The sequence below is a fragment of the Alligator mississippiensis genome, chromosome 1, assembly GCF_030867095.1.
Source record: "Alligator mississippiensis isolate rAllMis1 chromosome 1, rAllMis1, whole genome shotgun sequence".
NCBI lineage: Eukaryota > Metazoa > Chordata > Crocodylia > Alligatoridae > Alligator > Alligator mississippiensis.
The window spans coordinates 162,918,374-162,941,588 of record NC_081824.1 but is presented as its reverse complement, the minus strand read 5'-3'; the positions used below and the strand labels follow the sequence as shown (position 1 = coordinate 162,941,588).

Here is a 23,215-nt window from a genome sequence, read left to right as displayed (position 1 = left end):
GGTGCATCTCAAGTAGGGCCAAGGAGGTGATCCTCCCCCTCTACGTGACACTGGTCAGGCCACAGCTGGAGTACTGTGTCCAGCTCTGGGCACCCCACTTCAAGAGGGATGTGGACAACATTGAGAGGGTCTAGAGGAGGGTCACCTGCATGGTCCGGGGACAGCAGGGCAGACCCTACAATGAGAGGCTACGGGACCTGAACCTGTTCAGCCTTCACAAAAGAAGGCTGAGGGGGGACCAGAAGGGTTTGGGGGAGACCTTGTTTCCCCTAGCGCCCCCTGGGAAAACAAGGAATAACGGCCACAAGTTGTTGGAGAGTAGGTTTAGATTAGACATCCATAAAAACTGCTTCACAGTCAGGGCAGCTAGGATCTGGAACCAACTTCCAAGGGAAGTGGTGCTGGCTCCTACCCTGGGGGTCTTTAAGAAGCGGCTCGATGCCTACCTGGCTGGGGTCATTTCAGCCCAGTTTTCCTCCTGCCCAGGCAGGGAGTCAGACTTGAAGATCTACAAGGTCCCTTCCGACCCTACTTCTATGATTCTATGAGCCACTGGCTCCGTCCCCTGTCCCACCCCAGCCTGGCTGGACAGCGCCTGCCCCAGTCCTACCTCCTCCCTCACCACAGGTCCTCAAGTCTGCCAACCCCACCCCCCTCTCTCTGGCCCTCCTTTCCCCAAACAAACTTACCAGCCAGATGGTGCTCTTCATGCCACCAGGCTGCATATTGGCAGTCAGATTTGTATCAGCTAATATGGATGGTAAATAATCAGCTGTTGGTATCAGCTCAAAATATCTATAGGTACACCCCTAATTTTCTTACCTTCAAATGTAGCAAAATCTATATCTTTCTTCCTTTTGCCTTTTTTAGTGAGAGACTTGATTTTACCTTCACTGTTTACATCTGTTCTCAAGGAAAAGTACACAGTTCACTAATTTGAATACCAACATGCATTTTAATGTCCATTTTAATGTCCAGGCAAATATATCTGTTACCCTAAATAAATATTATAATATTTATTGGTCAAATTTTAGTATAAACCAACCGAAAACATGAGAAATACCAAGTTTTTCTTGCCATTTTGTATTGCTCTTTTTCAAGTATCAGCAATACAGAAAAGGAGTAACACACTGATCTCAGCCACCCTTGATATGAAATTCACTGGAATAAGTTTGATAAAAATACTAAGTTATGTAAACCCTGGTGACATGCTCAACAAACAAGCTGGCACATTATGTAACAGCACCCACATCAATTTACTAATGTCCACCTAAACAAGCTGGTTCTGTTCCTGATCACTTCCCTGTCTTCTCAACAATGCATTATTTATAAGCACTACCTTAATCTTCTTGTTTGTGCAGACTTTTCAGTGTTTACCTTATAAACTGCATCTCTGGATGCATAAAGTGATCAAACCATTGGAAGCTGAAATCAAACAATTCTTATTACATGTATAGCTTTTAAAAAAATTAAAAATATTGAAAAATCATTACTTAAGAGCCACCAACTTGAAGAAGATAAATGGTCTAAAACTAACTAGGGAAGGATTTAAAAAAATGAAAAGTCGCTAAATGCTTGCTTAAAATAAGAGTTTTTCCAAACATCTTGGAAGATTCCTCTCTACTCCTTCCGAAGTGTTCTGTACTGGTCATTTTATAGTCATTTGCTTAAAGACCTAACTTTTTGGTGCTGCTGTTTCCAAACTGCAAAGAATGATGGCACTTGCTTGCAAAGTATCTGAACTAAAGTTTTCAAAATTGTGTACCTAAATCCAGACATCTACTCCCAGATTTGGCCTCCTAAAGAAAATAAGCGTTATTTTCATAAGCAACAAGCGCTGTCAGTTCCCACTGCTGTTGAAATCCAGCAATACCACCGTCTGAGTCCCTTTACAAAGAAAGGAGCAGAGTCGCTCAAGGTTCAGTCCATATGCTCTGGCTGGAGTCCTCAAGCAGGTCAAGAGCAATGGATAGTATTGCAGCAGAAGTGGTAGTACCACCTATTATGCAGGATGCCCAACATTTTCTATTACATAAACCTGTCTTCATTTGCTTATAACTTTGCCAGACTTTTATTATTTGGTCTGAAAATTCCACACCAAGTGTCTGCTGCTTGTATAGGTCTGATGAGGCCAAAAACTGGGTAACTACTGGTTGCTTCCATGAGAAACTGGTAGCCTATTGATCAGGTAACAGTTATTAGTGGTTTTGTTGGCTTTGAAAGTTTCACCCTGACACATTCTGCTATGTCAGAGAACGAGGCTAGGAAAATATTAACTGGGACCTGCTGAATCAGAAGCCTGGGGCTGGGCATAGGAAGGTGTAGTAAAGGAAGTGCAGCTAGGGGAAACTGAGGGTCTGGCAAGCCCAGAAGTTTGCTGGGATTTGAATAAGAAGCTTGGAGCGTGGGAAATGGGACTGCAGTGAGGTGAAGTAACAGGTGAAAAAAAGTAACACATTAAAAGGGTCAGCACAGAATTAAACAAGCTTGAGGGAAGCAGACTAAAGCAGTTGTGCCTGCTACAGCAGTGATGCTCAACCTTTCAGCCCTGCTGCCTGCATTAGTGGTGCAGGCACCACATGCCAAATCCAACTGCAGAGCAACCCCGTGTGTCGGCTTGGTCCTGCATGCTTCCGGTCATGGAGTGACCCTGAGTACTGGTTCTCATTGAGCATCACTGCACTATAGTAATCTCCCTTCCAAAGTCTAGAAAGAAACATGAGATTCCTGATTCTCTTCATTCTTCCGTTGCCAGCAAATACCTGTGAAAGCCACAGACAAAGTATGCAGCACAGTGACTGTCACTGAGAGAATAACAATCTGCTATTGCTATTGTTATATGTTACTGTCAGCTCATGTGACAAAGGTATGCAGGATACATGAAGGCTTCATTCCAGCTCATGGTCCATGTGCATGCCAATAGAATGCCATGTAATAGAAAAATTGGAAGCTAAACTCAAGATATTGCACCACACTGATGGGGATGAAAAAGAGAATATTTGATTTCTTGGGCTGTATTGCTCACTTTAAGGCTTGTGCTCCTTAAAAAGTTACTGCAAGACATACTGCTTATGAGTTAAGGTCTTCTGTGTGATCAACTTAAACTGGTTTCTCATTCTTCTGAGAGTGAGTTCAAGAAAAGTTCAAGCTGTCTTCAATTTCTGTGAACCCCATAATCCAGAGGTGGGCGAAGCTATAACCCCTGTCTTGCCTCCCTCCCCTCCCCCCAGTGCCACTCCTGCTGGCAGGGTGGGGAGCTGCTCCAGGTCCTGGCTGGGATCTTGCAGTGGTGAGGGTGTGGTCCAGAGCCAGGGCAGAGCTGTGAGCTGCAACCTACATGCCCTGGGCAGGGACATGCAGCCAGCAGATCGCAGCTTTGCCCTGGCTCTGTATCATGCTGTCACCACCACAAGATCCCAGCTGAGCTCCAGAGCAGGTCCATGCCCTGCCAGTGCTGCTAGGGCCAGTCTTTATGGAAACTGGCATCATGCTGTCAGAATACAGCTGCTGCTGGGGTCTCCCTGGAAACCAGCCCCAACTACAGGGCCAGGAGCTGGTGGGAAATGAAGTCCAGCCATCAGCTGGATCCACCATTTTGCCCACCTCTGCCATAAGCCCACAAAAACAGAAAACCCCCCACCTTTGCTCCTGCTCCCCCAACTCTAGTTTTTAAGCCTAATTCCCTACCCTCTGAGGTTACCTTATGCATCAGTCTCTATTTAATCATATTTGTTTGGGCAGAGGGAACTGCAAGTTAGAGCAGCAATTACTGTGTGTTGTCAGTCTTGTACTGTCTTCAGTGGGAGCACTCATATAGAGCTCCAATTTCCTGCTGTACTTACAATTGGCAAGAGGCCCTTGGTAGGGAATTACAGCAAGAAAATAATCTTATCAGAGGGCCTGAATCTGAGCAACATCGAACACCTACAGCCCTGACCCCAAAAGGAGTTACTGTTTTTGCAATTACTATTTAGACCTCTGCCACACATTACATATATCACACAATTAACTGGTGAGTTGCATAATAAATTTAGACTGGCCTCACTGTACAAAATCATTGTTGCCCATTATTGTCCAACCAGCTATCAAGTTAGCATTTGAAAATGTGTGACAATTTACAGCTGGTTTCTAAGCCAGCTTGTATTTGAACACGCCAGAGGAAATGCTACAAGGACACATTGAAGGCATAGCTCAAGAAAACAGAAGCCAAGAATCATAGAAAATGAGGGTTGGAAGGGACCTCAGGAGGTCATCTAGTCCAACTCCCTACTTCAAGCAGAACCATCCCCAACTATCTCATCCCAGCCAAGGTCTTAAAAGCTCTCCAAGGATCGAGATTTGACAGCCTTTATGGGGAGCCTGGTCCAATGCTTTACTACCCTACTGGTAAAAAAAGGTCTTCTTAATATCTAACCTAAATGTCCCTTGCTGCAACTTGTAACCAGCTCCTTGTTCCATCATCTGCCACCACTGAGAATAGTCTAGCTCAGGGGTGAGCAGTTATTTTGGCTGGGGGGCCCTGAATGAGTTTTGATCAGCAGTCAAGGGCCGCACCCATAAAATCTTTCAGAAGAGATCATTTTAACAAATTATAGATTAGAAAAAACAAATATACTAAAAATCAAATGTCTGCTAGAGCATATTTTAAATTTAGTTAGAAAAAAACCATAAATCAGGACAAAAATTATTTTTTTGGAGTAGCATATATAGAGGTGATTGCATAATAGCTCAAAATAAAGTGTAACTCTTGTATATTGTGCATAGGAGTGGAGGGTGGTGTGTGTAGGGGGGGAGGGGTCTGTGAGGATGCACCTGTGTATGAGGGGCTGCGCATGTGGTTGGTCCCAGGAGCCTGCTGGGGTGGAGGGAGGGGGGAAGCAGGGTGTACATGCACCAGAGCTCACAAGGGAGGTGCTGGTACATTCCCTGCTGCCCCTGCCTTTCCAGGGTCCCGATGGCACTCCACACAGAGCCCAGCACCACATGCCCCTGCCCACACCTGCTAGACAGTTCCAGTCCCAGCCAGTGCGCACAGCTTCCAGGGAGGAGATGCTGCCAGTGCAACTGCAGGTGCCTGGGTGCTGCTCAGCTCCCCTTGCCTCCAGTAGCTTCTCCTCCTCCTGCCCCTGCTGTGCCACTTCAGGCAGAGGAAGCTGCAGCCAGGTGGCTCCTGCCCCACTGCACAGGGCTGCAGCTCCAGCTCCCAGTTGCCTTCCACTCCACTTGCCTGGCACCGTAAGCACCCCCTGTGGGTGGCAGAGTGGGCGGAAGGCAGCAGGGAGCTGGGTCTCCAAGTGCTGGGGCAGGAGCTACCCATCTGCAGCTTCCCTCCCGCGTGGCTGTGTGTGTGGTGCCCAGTACTTATCCCCACAGCCGCCACTACTTCCCTGCACTGCCTGCCGTCCCGAGCATTGCACTAGGAGCCAGTGGAGGTGAGGGCTGCAGGCACACTGGGAGCAGCCCCACTGTAGCAGGGACCAAGGCCTGCTGGAGCATGGTGCTGACTGCCCTAGGCACAGGCTGATGGAGCTCAGCCCCAAGAGGAGTACTACTGGGGCAGCTTGGGCCGGATCCAATCAGTCGGGCCAAATCCGGCCCACGAGCCATATTTTGGCCACCCCTGTCTAGCTCCATCTTCTTTGTAACCAGTCACCCTTCAGTCTTTGTATCCCATCCCCCCCGTCTCTCTCTCCTCCAGACTAAATTAGGCCAGTTCCCTCAGCCCCGCCCCGAAGTCATGTTCCCAGTCCCCAGCCAACAAGAGCCGGGCGGAGCTGGCACCACAACCCCACCGGGGACTGCCCTTCCCGGGGAAAGCCTCCAGCCCCCCAGCAGAGAGCGCAGGAAGGGGAAAGAGGAGTCTCCTGGAGCTCTAGGTCTAGGCGCGGCTCCTAACGCCACAGAACCGGGATCAGGACCAAGGAGACGAAAACGCCTGCGCTAAGCAGCCACGTTCTTTTACAGTGGACCCCCCCAACAAAGCAAACTGCGCCTGCGCGGGGGGGGGGGGGGTCCAGTACTGCGCATGCGCCCAACGGCCTCGGGCGCGGCGCTTGGCCAGTAGCAATAGCGGAGGGTGGCGCGGAAAAGCGGATGCCGCTTCCGGAGCGGAGAGTAAGGACTGTTGTAGCGCACGGCACACTGGAAGGTGCAGGGAGTCTAGAGCGGAAGTTGGGCCGCGCTCTGCTTCCGCGTCGTGGAGTCATACGCAGCATACGTGGGTAGCCGCTCGCGCTGGGCTATGAATCGCTTCACCCAGAACGTGTTCCGCTTTCTGGTAGTGCTGAACACGGCCGTGCTCGCCGCCACCTTCGGGACCTTTTGGCAAATAGACAGAAGCCAAGGTAACCCCCGCATGGGGAGGGTACTTGCAGCGCTTCACCGCTCTGTGTAGTGCTTCGGCATGCCCAGAACGTTGCTTCTTGGCGCAGGCGCACAACCGCTCAGCGCCTCTGCTGCGCTCCGTGTTTCCAATGTCACGCCCTCAGGGCGGCCCCTGCCTACGCATGCGCGGAGCGAGGTATCGATGTTCTTGTGGGGCGTCTTGCGTTCGATGTGGAGTGTGGGGCTTGACTTTGAAGGAATATGGTAAGCGTCATACCATAGTTGCTGGAATGAACTAAGCATTGCAGGGAGGCTCCAGCTGGGGAAACCCACTGCTAGAGGCCCCCTGAGGAACAGCAAGGCAGCTGCAACACACAACCCATGTTATAGCATGTATGCCAGCGCTGGCTGGTATAGCACCACCAGGAGCACCGGTGATGGGTTAAGGTTGTGAGGGAACATGACTACCAAAACGGACTCCTGCACTGCCTCTGCCCACCTGGGACCAGGCTGTGGGGCCCCTGTCTGCTGGGATCAGGCCCCGCACCCAGTCTGGCACTCAGGAACATGGGGCTCGCCACAAATTTGTGCATATGAGGCTGAAGTTGGTTCTTTATTCCCGGTTCCTTTTCAAAGCTAATCTAGTATAATCTGAGCCCAAAATACAGTTCCTTATTCGGTTCCATATATTTAGCACAGTGGCTGGGGTACTGTTAGGTGGCACCCTGGCATGGCCAAACTGTGTTTTGGGCCGGGCAAATCTATGGTCAGAGATGTCCGCAAACATCCCCTGGTGGCACAGAGACATAGTCTGGGGTGGCCCAAGAGGGGTTTCTGGGTATAATCTCAGGCCAAAATCCAGTTCCTTATTTGGGTCCATACACTTAACAGAGTGGCTGGGGTGCTGTCTGTTGCTAGCCTGGCACAGCCAAACCATGCTTTGGGCTGGGCAAGTCTCGGGTCACAGGTGTCCAGGACAGTCCCCCAGTGGCATAGAGGTGTGGTCTGGGGTGGCCCAAGAAGGATTTCTGGGTATAATTCCAGCCCAAAATCCAATTCCTTATTCGGGTCCATTAATTTAGCACGGTGGCTGGGGTGCTGTTAGTTGGCACCCTGGCACGGCCAAACCACATTTTCAGTGGGGCAAGTCTCTGGTCAGAGATGTGCAGAAGTGTCCCCTGGTGGCACAGAGGCATGGTCTGGGGTGGCCCAAGAAGGATTTTTTGGTATAAACCCAGTCCAAAATTCAGTTCCATGTATTTAGCACAGCAGCTGGGGTGCTGTCTGTTGGCAACCTGGCACAGCCAAACCACAGTTTGAGCCAGAGAAATCTGGTCACACATGTCCAGGACAGTCCCCCAGTGGCACAGAGGTATTCTGATGGGTGGCCTAAACAGAATTTCTCGCCATAATCCCAGCCTGAATGCTAGTTCCTTATTCAAGCCATTATACTTAGTACAGTAGGCATGGGGGCTGTTAGTTGGCAGCCTGGCACAGCCAAACTGTGCTTTGGGCTGGGTGGGACTGTAGTCAGGGTTCTTTGGGACAGTTCCCCAGTGGCATGGCCATGAAATTTGGGGTGACCCAAGAAATATTTTGCCCCATAATCCCATCCTAATCTGACCTTCATTTAGGGCTCTGTACTTGGTGTAGAATATTATTTTACATATTAATTAGTACGTATGCATAGCTAATGAAGTTCTGTTTCTTTAGGATGTGGAATTCATTACTAACAAGTTTTTATTGGGTCTAGATTAGCTTTGAAAAGGAACTGGGAATAAGAAACCAATTTCAGCCTCATTCTGTGCGCTACCCAACACGATTATAGGGGCCAGATCTGACCTGTGGGTCAAGGGATAACAGCGCAGCTTGAGAGAGAGGTTTGTGAGAGGTTGGAATTGGTTTCTCAACCTCAGTGGGAACTGACAAAGGAAATGGGGCCAGTGAGGGGAAACAGCAGTCTGGAAGAGGAGCTTATGTATTTAATAACAGGGATCTAACCCAGTACCTCAAGGACTTCCCTTTCGACACAGCTATAATTAACTTGAGGTAGGCCCTTTGCTCAGCCCCTCCATAATCATCCTTATTCCACCATTTGAGGTAGGATCTTTTGCACATGCTGTCCAATAGGCAAGTGTGCCCTCTGCTAGGGCCCTGGGTAGCACACATGAGTTGATCAGTCTCCCAGGTAAACTACTATTTGGCTGGGTCTAAATCCAAATGATACAGTTAACAGTATTCAAAGTACCTGGGATGTGGCTTAAAGGAAGGGCTGTTTAAAAATATAAGAACAAGTACTTTTGATTAGTAACCGACTACCTAAGCTTTTCAGAAAAAGGAGTTTGTAACTTTTTCTTATTTTGCCAGATTTCAGGCGTACAATGCACAAGAGATTTCCATACATGCTGGAAGGTAAGTTACTTGCTGCCACCTAGACCACAGGTTGGTGGCTATTTGCAGCCACAGGCCATCATGATTTGCCATTTTGAATGCTACCGCAGACTACAAATCTCTACTTTCTGACTGTCTGAGTTGCCACCCTTGCCACCAATTCAGGTGGCTGACAGCAATGGGAAGGGTTAAAGTTCACTGTTGGAGCAGAGCAGGGAGACCTGGGAATTCAGCAGAAGGAGCAGATGGAAAGACACGGGCAGCAGGAGCCAAGGAATGACCCCTTTGCTGACCCAAATGACCCAAACTTTCCTGGAGTACTGATATTCTGAGCTGCTGCAGGTGGAATACAGCTCACAGGCCACAGGTTTCCAACCCCTGAACTAGAAGATTGAAATGTAGCAAAATTCTTGTATCTCATTCCTGAAAGTGAATTATTCCCTGCTTTTGCATTACCTCTTAACATTTAGAAAACTTTAGAAAAAATTTAAAACACAAGTTTTTAAGTTAGGGAAACGTATCAGAGTTTTTCCTGCTCAGAAAATTAGCTCAAAACTCCACCTGCATTCTGTCACCCAGGCACTACAGATACCTTTTACTTATTTTTCAGCTTATTACAAATACCAAGAAGCGGGTGGATATTATGGCATCAGGGAAAAAGACCAAATGGAATGGTTTAGCCGCAAAGACTAGATGTAAGTAGAAACGAAGTCTGGGATTTGGTTTAAAAAGGTCCATAATAAAGTGTATGATTTATTTTTTTGACTTTTTGCTTTTATGTTTGTTTTTCAGCCCTTTGTATTTGAACTGCTTTCTCTTCTTGATAATACTTTTCACATCTCTGTTGTGAAGCCATCTGTCACGCTCCGTCTCCCACTTGAGTTGTTTGAGACCTACCAGAGAAGAGAAGGTAGATGAGATGTCAGAGCAGCTGGTGTATAATTGTTACTTATGAACACTATATGAAATCTGAGTAAATTGTGTATTGGCTAATATTTAGTTATGTATAGAAAATGTCAATAAAGTGTGAACTATGCCTTTTTTTCTATTTCAAGACATTTGTTTCAGTTATACAGATTAATGCTGTGCTACATGCAAGCATCCCAGGCCTGCTGCAGATATTCAGATTTTTAGAACTGCTTTTCACTTCCATTAACAGTTTAAATTTCAGCAGAAATGCAACATTTAAAGACCTGCTATTAGAAGGTTGGGGGGGTTGTTTTGTTTTAACTAAGCACAAGTATTTTGTGTCGCAATGAACAGACCAAATCTAGTTTTGAAACTGAGACAGTCAACCACAAACTGCCTCAAAAGATTGTTTTTGTTCCATCTACACCAAAAATGTCAATCACCTATGCCTGCATGCTTTGTTTGACATCTCTTCTCTACACCAACATTGGCAGTGGGGGATGTGTTGAATATTGTGTACCTACTTAAAGGACAACATATAGAATGTACTTACTTGCATTATCTTTGTTAGCCATTGCATTCATGCCAATATTATCAAACTGGGACCCAATGTTTTCATCCAGCAGATAGCCAAACTTTAGAGAGAGAGAATGCAAAATAATATTGCGTTTAGGGAAAGAAATATCAAGGCAAAATATAAGATCAACATTTTTTCTTAAGTGTTAATCACACTTACCTCTTCTGCAGCAGCAAGCATGCCAGCATCTTTGAGTTTTCTTTTCTTTCCTTGTTTTGTTCCTTCAAATAAGGAAAAAAGTTATCAGGTAAAGTTCTGAGTTATACTAGTCACCACCTATATAACAAAAACAAACCCTGAAACCATTTTAAAGTTATCTGTAATTAGAACCCAGGGTGGTAGGTTTGATCAAATTTCTTATCAACAGTTTAACTGACTATGTATATTGTACTTGGTACACATGCAAATAGATTTTCTTAACTGTTTGGTACTAACAGTAATAGCATGGTGCTATTCTGTAAAGTGCATAATCATGGAACAGAATATAAGTTAAGGAACAGGGACATCATCCAATATGCACACACATTTTATATAAACACCTGCATGTTATTACAAATGCATTAGCAGCTGCCTAAAGCTGTCCTTCAACCTAGCTGTCACTAATTAAGTGGTCAATTTCTAATCAGCGCTGCAGCAGAAACAGGCCTGGAGGGGACAGTGGGTTCTATAAATCAGTTCAGAAAGGATGTAACATTTGCATGGAGTATTATTAGAAAGAACTGATCATGAGGAAGAGTCTGCTTGTGAAGAGGGGTACATGTTTGTGAAGAAATGCACAGTGGGGTTCAAAACCTATACAGTTTAACATAAGAGAGTCTGGAGGAGCAGTTTCTCAGAGATGGGTGACTGAGCAGATAAAGGATTTTGTACCAAAAAAGCTTTCCCACAGAAAGGACTGCCTCAAGAATACACAGGAGCAATTCAAAGAATATGAAAAGCTTAAAATGCCTTCTGGCATGTAGTCTGTTTATATCAGGATTTGATATTTTCTAACTCAAACTGGCTAGTTTGAAGGGTTTTACTTTTACCCTTTGCAAGCTATTTTATTTTTCTTAAAACATTCAAAATAGAGGGAATGCAAACTTCAGTCTTACCTAAATTTCATCTGTTTCTACAGCCTTTGTATTTTAATAAACATCAATGACAATTTAGGATAAGGAGTATAAGCATCAAAGAAGTAAAGTGATTAAAAATCCCTTCTGATTGCTCATAATTCTTACTCCTGATTCTTGTGATTTTGCCTTTTGCTTTAAAGTCATCACAATCTTCCAGAGCAGCAAAACATAAATTTCTAACATCATCATAAGAATTTTAAAAACACTTTTATGCACACAATAATCACCAAATAAACTATCTTTACATATCACAGGGTGCAGCTACACAAGATGCTAAAAGTGCAGTAGAGTAATTATACTGTGCATTAGTGCATCTCAGCAAAAGCCATACTTATTGCACAGAATTAGTCTAGTGTGCATTAGCATTACCTAAAAAGCATGTGCCACCATGCAGTAGCACCATTATGGTGCATTAAGTCTGCTACCTGTTATTACAGATACCAACCTTAATGTACCATAAAGGTTCATTAATGCACATATAGATGGCCCACAAAGTAGGAAAAAAGGGCAGGGATTTGCAGATTGTTTTTTAGATCAAAATAAGCAGAGTATTCTGATGTTACTGGGCAAGGAAGTGGAAAAGAGGAAATATCCCCATTTGTTTACTCAAAATATCAAAGCCTAAACTGCAAACTACTTTTATAGCATACTTAAGTTTTGCTTTTATACTAGCAGTGGGCCATTACTAAGGAATCCAAGAATTTTCCTTTTTGAAGAAGTCTGCATGAAATACTATGAACTGATTGCACAAATTTCTGCTACCTCCAGTGTGGCCAAATATAAACACACATCTCTCTACAGATACCTGCTAACTGAATATTAACTTGTACTGGACCCTGCTACTCCAATCCAGGGCCTTCCAGGTGGAGAAAGTGATACTGGATTGAGCCAAACTGACCAGATTAATGATGGGGAGGAGAGTGAAATGCTCATTTTCACTTTCAACTAAAGTGAAATTTGAAGTCGCCTTTCCAGAGTGCACTAATCCCCCACTTCAATAAACTCCTTGAGATTCTACCAGTTTCCCCTGATGTGTGTTTGTATTAACCCTTTTCAAACACAAAATGCAAATATATCTACCTTCAAATGATCCAGCAAAATCTGTATCTTTCTTCCTTTTGCCTTTTTTAGTAGTGACAGACTTGATCTGATCTTCACTGTTTACATCTATTATCAAAGAAAAGCACACAGATCACTATTTGAATACCAACATGCATTTTAATTTCCATTTACACAAATATATCTGTTAATATTCCCCAAAGCAAACATTACAATAACTATACACATGGTCAAATTTTAGTATAAACCCACAGAACACGTGAGAAATACGTCTTTAAGAAGCGGCTCGATGCCTACCTGGCTGGGGTCATTTCAGCCCAGTTTTCCTCCTGCCCAGGCAGGGAGTCAGACTTGAAGATCTACAAGGTCCCTTCCGACCCTACTTCTATGATTCTATGAGCCACTGGCTCCGTCCCCTGTCCCACCCCAGCCTGGCTGGACAGCGCCTGCCCCAGTCCTACCTCCTCCCTCACCACAGGTCCTCAAGTCTGCCAACCCCACCCCCCTCTCTCTGGCCCTCCTTTCCCCAAACAAACTTACCAGCCAGATGGTGCTCTTCATGCCACCAGGCTGCATATTGGCAGTCAGATTTGTATCAGCTAATATGGATGGTAAATAATCAGCTGTTGGTATCAGCTCAAAATATCTATAGGTACACCCCTAATTTTCTTACCTTCAAATGTAGCAAAATCTATATCTTTCTTCCTTTTGCCTTTTTTAGTGAGAGACTTGATTTTACCTTCACTGTTTACATCTGTTCTCAAGGAAAAGTACACAGTTCACTAATTTGAATACCAACATGCATTTTAATGTCCATTTTAATGTCCAGGCAAATATATCTGTTACCCTAAATAAATATTATAATATTTATTGGTCAAATTTTAGTATAAACCAACCGAAAACATGAGAAATACCAAGTTTTTCTTGCCATTTTGTATTGCTCTTTTTCAAGTATCAGCAATACAGAAAAGGAGTAACACACTGATCTCAGCCACCCTTGATATGAAATTCACTGGAATAAGTTTGATAAAAATACTAAGTTATGTAAACCCTGGTGACATGCTCAACAAACAAGCTGGCACATTATGTAACAGCACCCACATCAATTTACTAATGTCCACCTAAACAAGCTGGTTCTGTTCCTGATCACTTCCCTGTCTTCTCAACAATGCATTATTTATAAGCACTACCTTAATCTTCTTGTTTGTGCAGACTTTTCAGTGTTTACCATGTAAACTGCATCTCTGGATTCATGGAGTGATCAAACCAGTTGAAGGTTAAATCAAAGCAATGAATTCTTATTACATGTACAGCTTTTTAAAAATTAAGAACATTGAAAAATCATTACTTAAGAGCTAACAAACTTAAGGTAAATGGTCTAAAGCTAATTAGGGAAGAATGTAATAAATGCAAAGTACCTAAATGCTTGCTTAAAATTAGAGTTTTTCCAAACACCTTGAAAGATTTCTCTCTACTCCTTCCCAAGTGTTTTGTGATGGCCACTTTGTAATCATTTGCTTAAAGATTTAACTTTTTGGTGCTGCTGTTTCCAAACTACCGAGAATGATGGCACTTGTTTACAAAGTATCTGAACTAAAGTTTTCAAAACTGGGTACCTAACTCCAGACATCTACTCCCTGATTTGGGCTCCTAAACAAAATAAGTGTTATTGCCATAAGTAATGAATGCTGGCAGTTCCCACTGCTGTTGGAATCACCACGGACAAAGTGGGACTTCAGTGAGAGCTGCTGAATTGCTCAGCACCCCCAGGCTACTTAAGGACCTAATTCTGAATTTAAACTACCTAATCCAGGCACATGACATGAAAGCACTGACCCGTCCATCTTGCTCTAATTCAATCCTGGTGATGGCTGTTAACCTACCTTCATCACCTGTGACATCCATAAATGCACCTCCTTCTTCATCTACATCCTCTCCAAAGTCTTCTTCCATACTCCCCAGGGAGACAACTTCATCATCCAGCTCACTAAATTCATCTTGGTCATCAGAATCTTCCCAGTCAGCATTGGATTCCTCCCCTCCTTTGTGCTTCTTACCACCTTTGGGCTGCTTTTTAACATTGCTAAAATACATAATTGCACTTTGGACTCACAGTATCCACAGATGCTAGCAAATAACATCAGTCTTAGCTCTGAGCACTTTACTAACAAGTTAAGCAATGTTACAAAGAAGTTTAAACACAGAGCACTTAAATAAACTGACACGTACGGAAAATGCATTCAAGTATCATTCCAGTATTAATGGAGTTTTAAAAAATATCCATGCATTTCAATTCACTTTCAGAATCTTTTTCCACAGGAGACAGCCTCAGAAAGTATAACATCTATAACACTTTATTTGTGCAGGAGAGGGAAGCAGTGACCCTGTGTACCATTTTAATGGATTAAAGGAAGGAAGCTGACTATACTGGGAGCACTATAAGGTTGGATTTTGATGGGGGAAGAAGTGGCAAGAAAGAGGATAAGCTGAGTATGAACATAATCTGACTCAGTTCTGGCAGGAGGGTGGGGATTTGATATAAACATAAAGCCATAAAAACTCAGGAAAGAGGGGGAAAGAGGGAAACATTAATTTTGGTAGTAATCGTTAAGATTACATTTCAAATGTTTTAAACAGTAGGATATGTAATCATTAATGCAGGCAACAATTTACTGATATTTAAGTTATTTAACTCCAAACTATAACCATGGGATAAAAGTCCTGGTTTTCAGATTTCATTTGCTGTACACTGTTCCAATTTATTTATAGTCAGCATTATCAGGCTGTGAAACTTGAGATAGTGAAAACAGAGAAGATGATAACTGAACTTATTGGGTCATTTTATGGCATAAATCAAGTGTAAAAGGGCTCACGTTTTTCTGAGCCATGGTGAGCATGCTTTCTGAGCCTGCTCTGTCCGGGGGGGGGGGGGGGGGGGGGGGGGGGGGGGCGGGCATCACCCTGTGTTCCACAGTGGTCCCTTTTGCAAAACAAGATAGGCTGCACTGTCTCCTAAAACCTCTATTCAGATGCATGGAATAATAATTAAAAAATAAAAAACTAGAAGCAGCATTACATCCATGAAAGAAGAGGGGAAAAAAAAAAAAGAGTCTTACCCAGCAAAATCAAGGTTATCCTGGCCACTAGCATCAAAGTAATTATCACCTTCAAATGAATCTGGAAAAAGCAAGGGGAATTTTTTTTTAAATATCTTATTACAATTCAACTTCAAAATGTTTCTTTTGAGTGTCAAGGTACAGCCTGACTGCTCATGGCAAAATACATTACTATTTTCATGCAAGAGGCTAGAATTTTTATTGGGATGATACTTTTAGCTGGGTCCAATAAAAGGTATCACCCAAAAAAATCCTTGTCCATATCCCTGGACCATCAGGGCTACAATATCACTCTAACATTACTATTTTTAGTAAGCCAGCCCTTTTATTAAGCATACACTATGTATATTTATTGATTCATTATGAAAGAATCTCATACAGAAACCTGTTCAATTAGCCTACATTCATTTAACTACAGCCGGTTGGGAATTTTTGTAAACATGTCTTTTCATTAGAAAATGCACAAATGTTTCCCAGATCCAGGATAGAGATGGGCTTGCTGCTCAAAACCTGGGAGAGGGACCACAGGCAAGGAGAGACAAGCCTAGTGATCAATGGCGACACCCCGTGTCCACTGCACACAGGCAGTATTGCAGAAGCTACCCAGTCTCTGGTTTAAGATTACCCATACTTCACAACAGAAAGCCAACAGCACTGATAATGGAAAGCGGAAAGCCTCTTTTGTCACTGATACACTACAGAAACAGATCTAAGTCAGAGAAGACACACCACAACTAAGAAGAGTGTGTCAGACTCTTCTGTTCAAGGAGTTTAAAGGGAGTGAATATTAGGGTACCTTGGATCTAAAAACACAAAAAGGGTCACAAGTCTTCTGCTATAATATAAACACAATTCTCAGAAACATGGGCCTAAATTACACAAGTAAAATATGAAACTACAAATTTAACAGGGAATAATCACAGCAGGCACAGGCAAGCTTGAATACTGGAGCAAGCTATCCACTAACTCCAAAAGAAAAGGCTTTGATATATAGGCATTTGCTTAAACGTATACTTAGTACACAGAGCCGCACACTTCATAAAATTAAAAAGTGAAATATCAGTGGTCTGTCAACACTAATGGAGCAAGTGCTTCACCACAATCTTACCCAGCATTTTTTCAAACTCGTCATCATCCACATCTTCCACACTTTCTTCATCCACCTGATGTTTTCGTCTCTCTTTTTCTTTATCAAACTTTTTATAAAATCTAGAATAGTAAAGAAGTTGTCTGCTGCTGTCACATGCAATGTTACAGATAATGTGTTCTTATGACATACAGATTTTAAATCAAGTTACCACATGGATTATATACATTATATATACATTCTGACAGTTATCCTTTTAAGTATCAGTTAATAGTTTCAAACATGGAACCCAGTTCAGAGGGTCATAATTCCATTTATTTTTTACTTGAAGTATAAACTGGCAACATCATAAATACAAGTAGAAATGGCTAGTTACTGGTGTGAATTATGAAACTCTGAACAAGGTGTACTACAAAATGACCTGAATAACACAACACATATTATGAAACAAATACAGGAAGCAGTTAAAAGGTAGTTTGGGATATCCTATTTGGCCTTAAGTTCACCTGCCCAAGTGAAAAAGTGCGCGTGTGCGCGTGAGTTCTGCTCATCTTATTTGCCTATTTTTAAATAATTTTCCTCCTCCGTTTTAAGATGAAAGATGCATACACAAGGAGGAGAATGCTGTTCAGGGAGGAAGGAGAGTAGATGGGAATTTTACTGTCCACTTAACGTTCTCAAAAATGCACAAAATAAAAAAAGGAAAGGCAACCTATTTCAGCTATAGTAACAGTTCGGTTACTTGTAGTTGCTATTTTTAAAACAGAAGTATGAATTGAAGTTGGTCCCTTTAATATTTATGAAAGGCCTCTAGTGCCAACAAAAGCTGCTCCTACATCTGCACTAGCAAGAGAATGGTATGAAAATGTCAGAAACAAAGGTAAATGCCCTGTACATGGGAGCATATCCCACTTTCATCGTTCTACAATTCAAAATACCTTCCCATGACTTTAAAATCAGCTGAAACTGATTAGACCAGTTAGAACTTAACGGGAGAGGGTGGGAAGGAATCCATTATTCCCTGCTTAAAACACTCTTTGAAAGAAATTCTGATGCAAAGGCTTTTACTTATGTAAGGAAGGTAAATGAATAATTCCACAATTTACAATAAAAAATAAAAATATATCAATCAATAAATAAACCAAGCAACCTAGGGAACTAGAGCAACAAAAATTCAGAACCAAGAACTATATCATGGCCTCCTATAGACACTCACTCAGACACTCATTTTTAGGCTTAGCAAAAAATAACTTGCAAAACCCAAGACCAACAGAAAAGAACCTGTGAATAAAACAATAAAAAAACAAGTAAAAAAGTTCTGTTTTCTTTTGTTTTTAAAAAAGACCTCCCCTGCAATATTTGCAATTCAACTATAGCAGAACTGTACAACCAACCTGAAATGGAAATTTGCTTAAGAGGAAAACACAAAATAATACAAAATTAAGCGCACAACATCAAGATCTAAAAGTTCATTAGACTTTAAAAAAAAGGAAAAAGAGCCAATTTGTGTTACTACTGATAACATAAGCTAGGCTTTTTAAAAACTGGGATTTTTTTCCTGAGATCTATTAAATCAACCTGTTGTGCACAGGTATTCAAAAGTACACAAAAGTACTCAAGTACAAGTTTCAACCAGAATTACATATCATTAAAAAAAAAAAAAATAATTAAGAGTATTCACAAATATTTCGTTACCTGTAGAAAAACACTTCCTCCACTGGAATTTTGCTTTCATCGTGGGCTAGGAATTCCTTACTGTTGACTAGAAAAAACAAGAAAATTGACTTTATGCTTTGCTTTACTAATGGGGCAAAGTTTCAGAGAAAATTGAACAACTTTTTATTACATTTATAAGTAGATATACTTCATTTTGTAGACACAGTAAAAAGTGAAATATAGTGTAATCTTCTCAGTTCTTAAAATATTAACTTTATTTACTATGTTTACCCATTAAAGTGCTAGGTGTGGATAAGCCTTGTAGGAACTATTCGCACCATGAGAATACAGGGCCCTAACTATTCCCCAGACCTCCATTTATATATAACACCTAAGTAGGGTTAACACAGCATGGGTATAATTTTGGGAAAATAATGTTTGAGAAAGTAACATTTAGAGGGCCCTATAACCTCCCACACCCGCCACACAAGCGCGACCCTCAAGCAGCAGCAAGGGAACTAGCAGTCTATGAAGAAAAGCTATTTGGCATATGTACAGCAGAGGCAGGATCAAGCATCCCTCTCTCAAAGCCCAGCACTAATTGGAGTGCGGAGAAAAGGACAGAGGTAACTGCAACCTCTTTCCTCTCTAAAACATCCAACAAGTGAAGCATAAATTCCCCTTGTAATGGCAATGGGGGAAACAACTGAGACCAGAAATGAAGACACATATTACTGGAGAGAAGCACTTCATTCTCTCTCTCCTTCCCTCTCAGCATGGTAAAGCAGAGCAAAAAAGGAAAACTATTTCAGGAGACAAGCATTTCAGAAAGTGGATGGTGAAAATCAGTTTCAGACAATCAAAATAACAAGAGTCCTTTGCTCTAAATACTCTACAACTCAGACAGCCTGGCACAAGAACTGATCATACAGGTGTTATCCCACCATATTTTCAGACTATACTACACAAACTACACATTTTTACAGTGTGTAACAACCTGTCCAATTCCATTCTTAAATGCTTAGTCTGCTTCTTGAACCCAGACAAATGACTGTCATAAAAAAGTCATCCATCTGAAGTAAAATTCCTACCATATGTTCATATCACCACAAGACCTTGTGCATTATAATACTGCTTTATATGCTAACGTGTCATAGTAACACTAGGGAACAGAGTCGGAGGCATAAATAAGTCCTAAAAAGTGACAGAAATCTATCAGCAGAGATAGTAACTATCCTCAGTATCTTTCAGCAAAGGACTGAAAGATTATTTCTATTTAGGGTGAAGAGTGCACCTTAACTATATTTTCCCAGGTGTCAATTTTCACTGTTGCATAGTAAGTGAAATAGAGAAATGATGTGAAGCTTATTTCTCAAGATCCCTTCCCCTCCTTGTTCATTTGCTACCAATTCTCTCTTGCCAAATCCTGACATTAAACACTGGACTACTTTTGTGCCACACAAAAGATGTCCCATTTCTGGAAGGAGGAAGAATCTTATAAACCTAACACTGCCAAAGATGCCCTGCTAATCTTGACAACAGTTATAGATTGGGCGTTTCATGCAGTAATCAATACTGTAAAAGAAAGAGCTGAATGGGATGAAGACTATTTTACAATCCACTCTAGGAGAGTTAAATGACCATGGCAAAGTAAACAGTTATATGATTACTTGGGAAAAGAAGATGCAAGGAAACTAGAGAACCAGCAGAAAATTTGATTTTTTTTTCCACACAAAATAGATCTTAAACAACAAATGAGGATGCAAGCACTTATCTGCAACATCCTAGCTGGGAAAAACAGGTACTTTTAAAAATTTTAGTCAAGATCTTGCATACAACCTTAATTCTGACTTTATACCAGGGTAACAAGTTGTTTAATGTTGCATGTCGCTAATGCAAGGGTATTTGCAGTAACATTCTAAACAGCTATTGCTTACTGGGCCTCTACCTTATCCATGTTACATAAACTGTATTTGAGGGTGCATTATCAGAGCACTTTCTTGAGGGATGCGTCAGTGGGAAGCAGGGATGTGAGAGATTCAGTTTAGGGAAGGTGGACTGATCAGACTGGATTTTCTATAATGGTGGATCACAAAAGATGCTTCACACTGTTTTATATACAAGAAGCAAGATGATGATGTGTTCCCCTTTGAACTGTAAGATGAGCCAAAGGACAATTCTTGGAGCTGCATGTAGAAACAAAGGTATTCTATCGATACTCAAAATAAGTAAGATGTGGTGACGAGGACTAAGAGCGCTTCTGGTGCAGGACATACACTGATCAGCATAGAAGACCCCAATGTGATACTAACTCCGAGTTTGGTAACTTTCAAAATTGAGTTGTTTATCTTAATACAAATGCAATCTCTTAATAATTAATATACTTGTATTTTATCAACACCACAACTCTCGCTTAGAATTCTGTCTAGGAACTTCCATTGTTTTAAAGAAGTTACCAACACACTGGTATTTAGCACATGATCCTGCTATCTCTTCCCTTCTCCAACCACCTTGCCCTCAAGCCCCTCCCCAACTCTTAACTGTAGTGTCATCAGTAAAGCAAACAAGAGTTTTGTACAGCTTTAAGGCTACTAAAATTAAAATATATTAGCCATCCTCTGGTGGGGGTCTTAGTGCTGTAGACAAGGAGGTCTGCTGTTTGATTAGTTCCACCCTTCCTTTCACCACAATACATTTCTCAGGATGCAGTAGTGTGCTAGCTAAACAACAAACACCTGAAGCACCACGTCAGAAAAAGGAACTTCTTTACTAAAAAGGAATTAATGGTGATTGAATTAAAGAAGGAAATAAAAAAACAGGAAACAATACCAAGGGGAACTTACTGAATAAAGCCACACAGAGAAACAGAAGCCAAAGAATATTTCTGATCATTAATGGATAAAGAAAAGGATGACAAAAGTAGCTGTGACCATTAAATCTCTCTGTTCACCAAGTCCACACTCCCTTCTGTTAAGATGGGTTACTGGCTGCAAATTCTGAGCTGTACACATACCATACATATTCACCTGAAGAAATGGAGCTCACAAAATCTCCCTCTGTTACCGTATTTTTCCAGCCATAGCAATGGCAGGCATGGTACAGGTTACAGACACACATTTGGTGAAGTAGAAATAATTTTCATGATGTGGGGTCCAGACACAAAATAACCAGGAACAATGTCACTCCTGAGCCATCCCAATCTTTTGCTTGAACACAACCTTACCAGCAAGATTTCTCACGTCATTCATTGACTGTTTCTTCTTTGGCTGCATTACCACACTGCTGATGCTCTCTGTAGTAAAATAAATTAGTCAAACATAATAGGTTCAAATTACTAAATTTTGCTTTTTCATTACTGTTACATGCATCAAACAATGAAAATCAAGTGTTACAATGTAGAGAAAGGTTCACACCTTTGCCTTTATGAAGCTTGGGATTTCGGTACACAAAGCGATCCAAGAACCTCATTACTGTGAAATCCTGTAGCGGGTCACCTGAGTACTGAATGTAATTACCCTGGAAAAAAACAAAAGCCAAAAAAAAAATTAAGGTCTTAATTTCACCCTTGCAAGAGAAAAACTCAGATTGTACTTATACAGCATCCAAAACTTGGGTGCTAAACAAGAACAATACAATCCTAAACTTTTTTTTTTTTTTTTTTAAAGAAAGAAAAGAGCTAGCTAGAGGGTATCTAGTTACGTGAACCTATCAAATTAATACATAATTGCTTAGTTCCTATATTCTCTGTTTTATTTTCTTCTTAAAATTACAATGTCCTCATCAGCCCTGGACAACTGCAACAGGATTCACCAGTTTACCTAGTACACCAAAGGTCTTTATTAACTAAAAAAAATCCGTTTAGGTAAGATGCACGTATCAAAGTAAACACAATTCTCACACAGCACAAGTAAGCTAGCACAGCCAACCCAAAAAAACTAATCAGAAGAAATAATGATAATTTTAAAAAATCTACCTCAAAACCTAAGTTCCAAGATAGGGCAGCAGTGAAAGTGCTGTTAATTGATTCCATATTTTCAATATGCATGACTTTCCTTTGGAGTGCCCCAACTCTTTTTCAAGCAAGTTTAATTAGATGTTACTAATAAATTAGATGTTAGATTAAATATTTAATTTGTTGATATTTTAATGTTTTCTTCAATAGAATTTGCAGGGTTGCAGAGTTTCTGGCTATACCTGCAGTGTTCAAGTGCCATTACATCCCAGAAAGCAGACAGCCATACTAAACCATCAAGTCCTGAGTTATTCCTGGAAGTTTAACAACAACTTTTCACCTTTCTTTGTAACCCACCAACACACAATCTATATTCCACGCTGTAGAATAGAAAAAGTCACTTACTTCTAGAATTGTTTTTGCGAAGAGGGCCACAGATGGATGAAAGTGTTCAGAAAGCTAAAAATCAAAAAGAACAGGTATTTGTATACATCTACTAAAAAACACACGTAATCAGAGAAGAAAAGCCTTTGTCATTTGACTACTACTACAAAATAATGTTTTACCAGAACCTAGGAATGGCCCTATTCTAAGAATCTAGGGAAGTGGATCCCCACCAATGACTCAAAAGCCACACTCCAATATTGTTTTCCACTATTGCTGGAACAGCAGAGTAACAGGAAGAGCAATGTATGAGTGGCCCACAGCATGCAACCTGCTCGCTGTGGGCCACTCATACCCACATGGGTCACTGATTACAGGGGCCCTTTGATGTAGATGCTCATTCAATTACTTGCTACATAAATCATAGCCACTTAGAATTAATAAAAATGTGATTTGTACTGCCTAAGAACAGCTAAAGAATTTATCACAGAGAATAAAACGTTACAACTGGAGCAGTCTCAATTTATTTTGTGGGGAAAAAGACATCTTGCAAAGCTATAATGTCAGGGGATGAAAAGGAGGTGTTACTATTATTCTAATTCCCCCTCCCAATTATTGGCACCACATGTAACATCATTAAAACTG

At 41.8% G+C, this 23,215-nt stretch overlaps 2 protein-coding genes across 4 annotated transcripts in view; one reads left to right on the top strand and one right to left on the bottom strand.

The window, feature by feature from the left end:
• The first annotated feature begins 6,041 nt into the window (after positions 1 to 6,041).
• On the top strand, positions 6,042 to 9,751 carry LOC106739180 (protein CEBPZOS-like). Its single transcript, XM_014600041.3, has 4 exons — positions 6,042 to 6,344; positions 8,692 to 8,736; positions 9,326 to 9,410; positions 9,508 to 9,751. Exons 1-3 carry the CDS (start codon positions 6,242 to 6,244, stop codon positions 9,406 to 9,408), a joined length of 231 nt encoding a protein of 76 aa, XP_014455527.1. The 5' UTR covers positions 6,042 to 6,241; the 3' UTR covers positions 9,409 to 9,410; positions 9,508 to 9,751.
• The window catches only part of CEBPZ (CCAAT enhancer binding protein zeta), a 22,346-nt gene continuing 8,564 nt past the window's right edge, over positions 9,434 to 23,215 (bottom strand). Inside the window, exons 6-17 of one of the 3 annotated variants that reach the window (XM_059716244.1) lie at positions 22,592 to 22,645; positions 21,648 to 21,750; positions 21,458 to 21,526; positions 18,274 to 18,340; positions 16,600 to 16,700; positions 15,492 to 15,552; positions 14,259 to 14,458; positions 13,049 to 13,129; positions 12,397 to 12,483; positions 10,361 to 10,422; positions 10,178 to 10,259; positions 9,434 to 9,608 (exon numbers count right to left, since the gene is read on the bottom strand). In XM_059716244.1, the coding sequence (XP_059572227.1) occupies positions 9,469 to 9,608; positions 10,178 to 10,259; positions 10,361 to 10,422; positions 12,397 to 12,483; positions 13,049 to 13,129; positions 14,259 to 14,458; positions 15,492 to 15,552; positions 16,600 to 16,700; positions 18,274 to 18,340; positions 21,458 to 21,526; positions 21,648 to 21,750; positions 22,592 to 22,645 (1,107 nt within the window). In that variant the 3' untranslated portion in view covers positions 9,434 to 9,468. Of the gene's footprint in view, positions 9,609 to 10,177; positions 10,260 to 10,360; positions 10,423 to 12,395; positions 12,484 to 12,915; positions 13,130 to 14,258; positions 14,459 to 15,491; positions 15,553 to 16,599; positions 16,701 to 18,273; positions 18,341 to 21,457; positions 21,527 to 21,647; positions 21,751 to 22,591; positions 22,646 to 23,215 lie in introns of those variants that run through there. The other 2 variants (XM_006270013.4, XR_009456170.1) reach the window with 2 other exon arrangements.

Bases quoted from the DNA above. Each gene is read 5' to 3' on its own strand.
- LOC106739180 (XM_014600041.3), top strand. From the start codon at position 6,242: ATGAATCGCTTCACCCAGAACGTGTTCCGCTTTCTGGTAGTGCTGAAC. The intron at 6,345-8,691 runs GTAACCCCCGCA...TTATTTTGCCAG, and splicing joins GCAAATAGACAGAAGCCAAG to ATTTCAGGCGTACAATGCAC. The intron at 8,737-9,325 runs GTAAGTTACTTG...CTTATTTTTCAG, and splicing joins ATTTCCATACATGCTGGAAG to CTTATTACAAATACCAAGAA.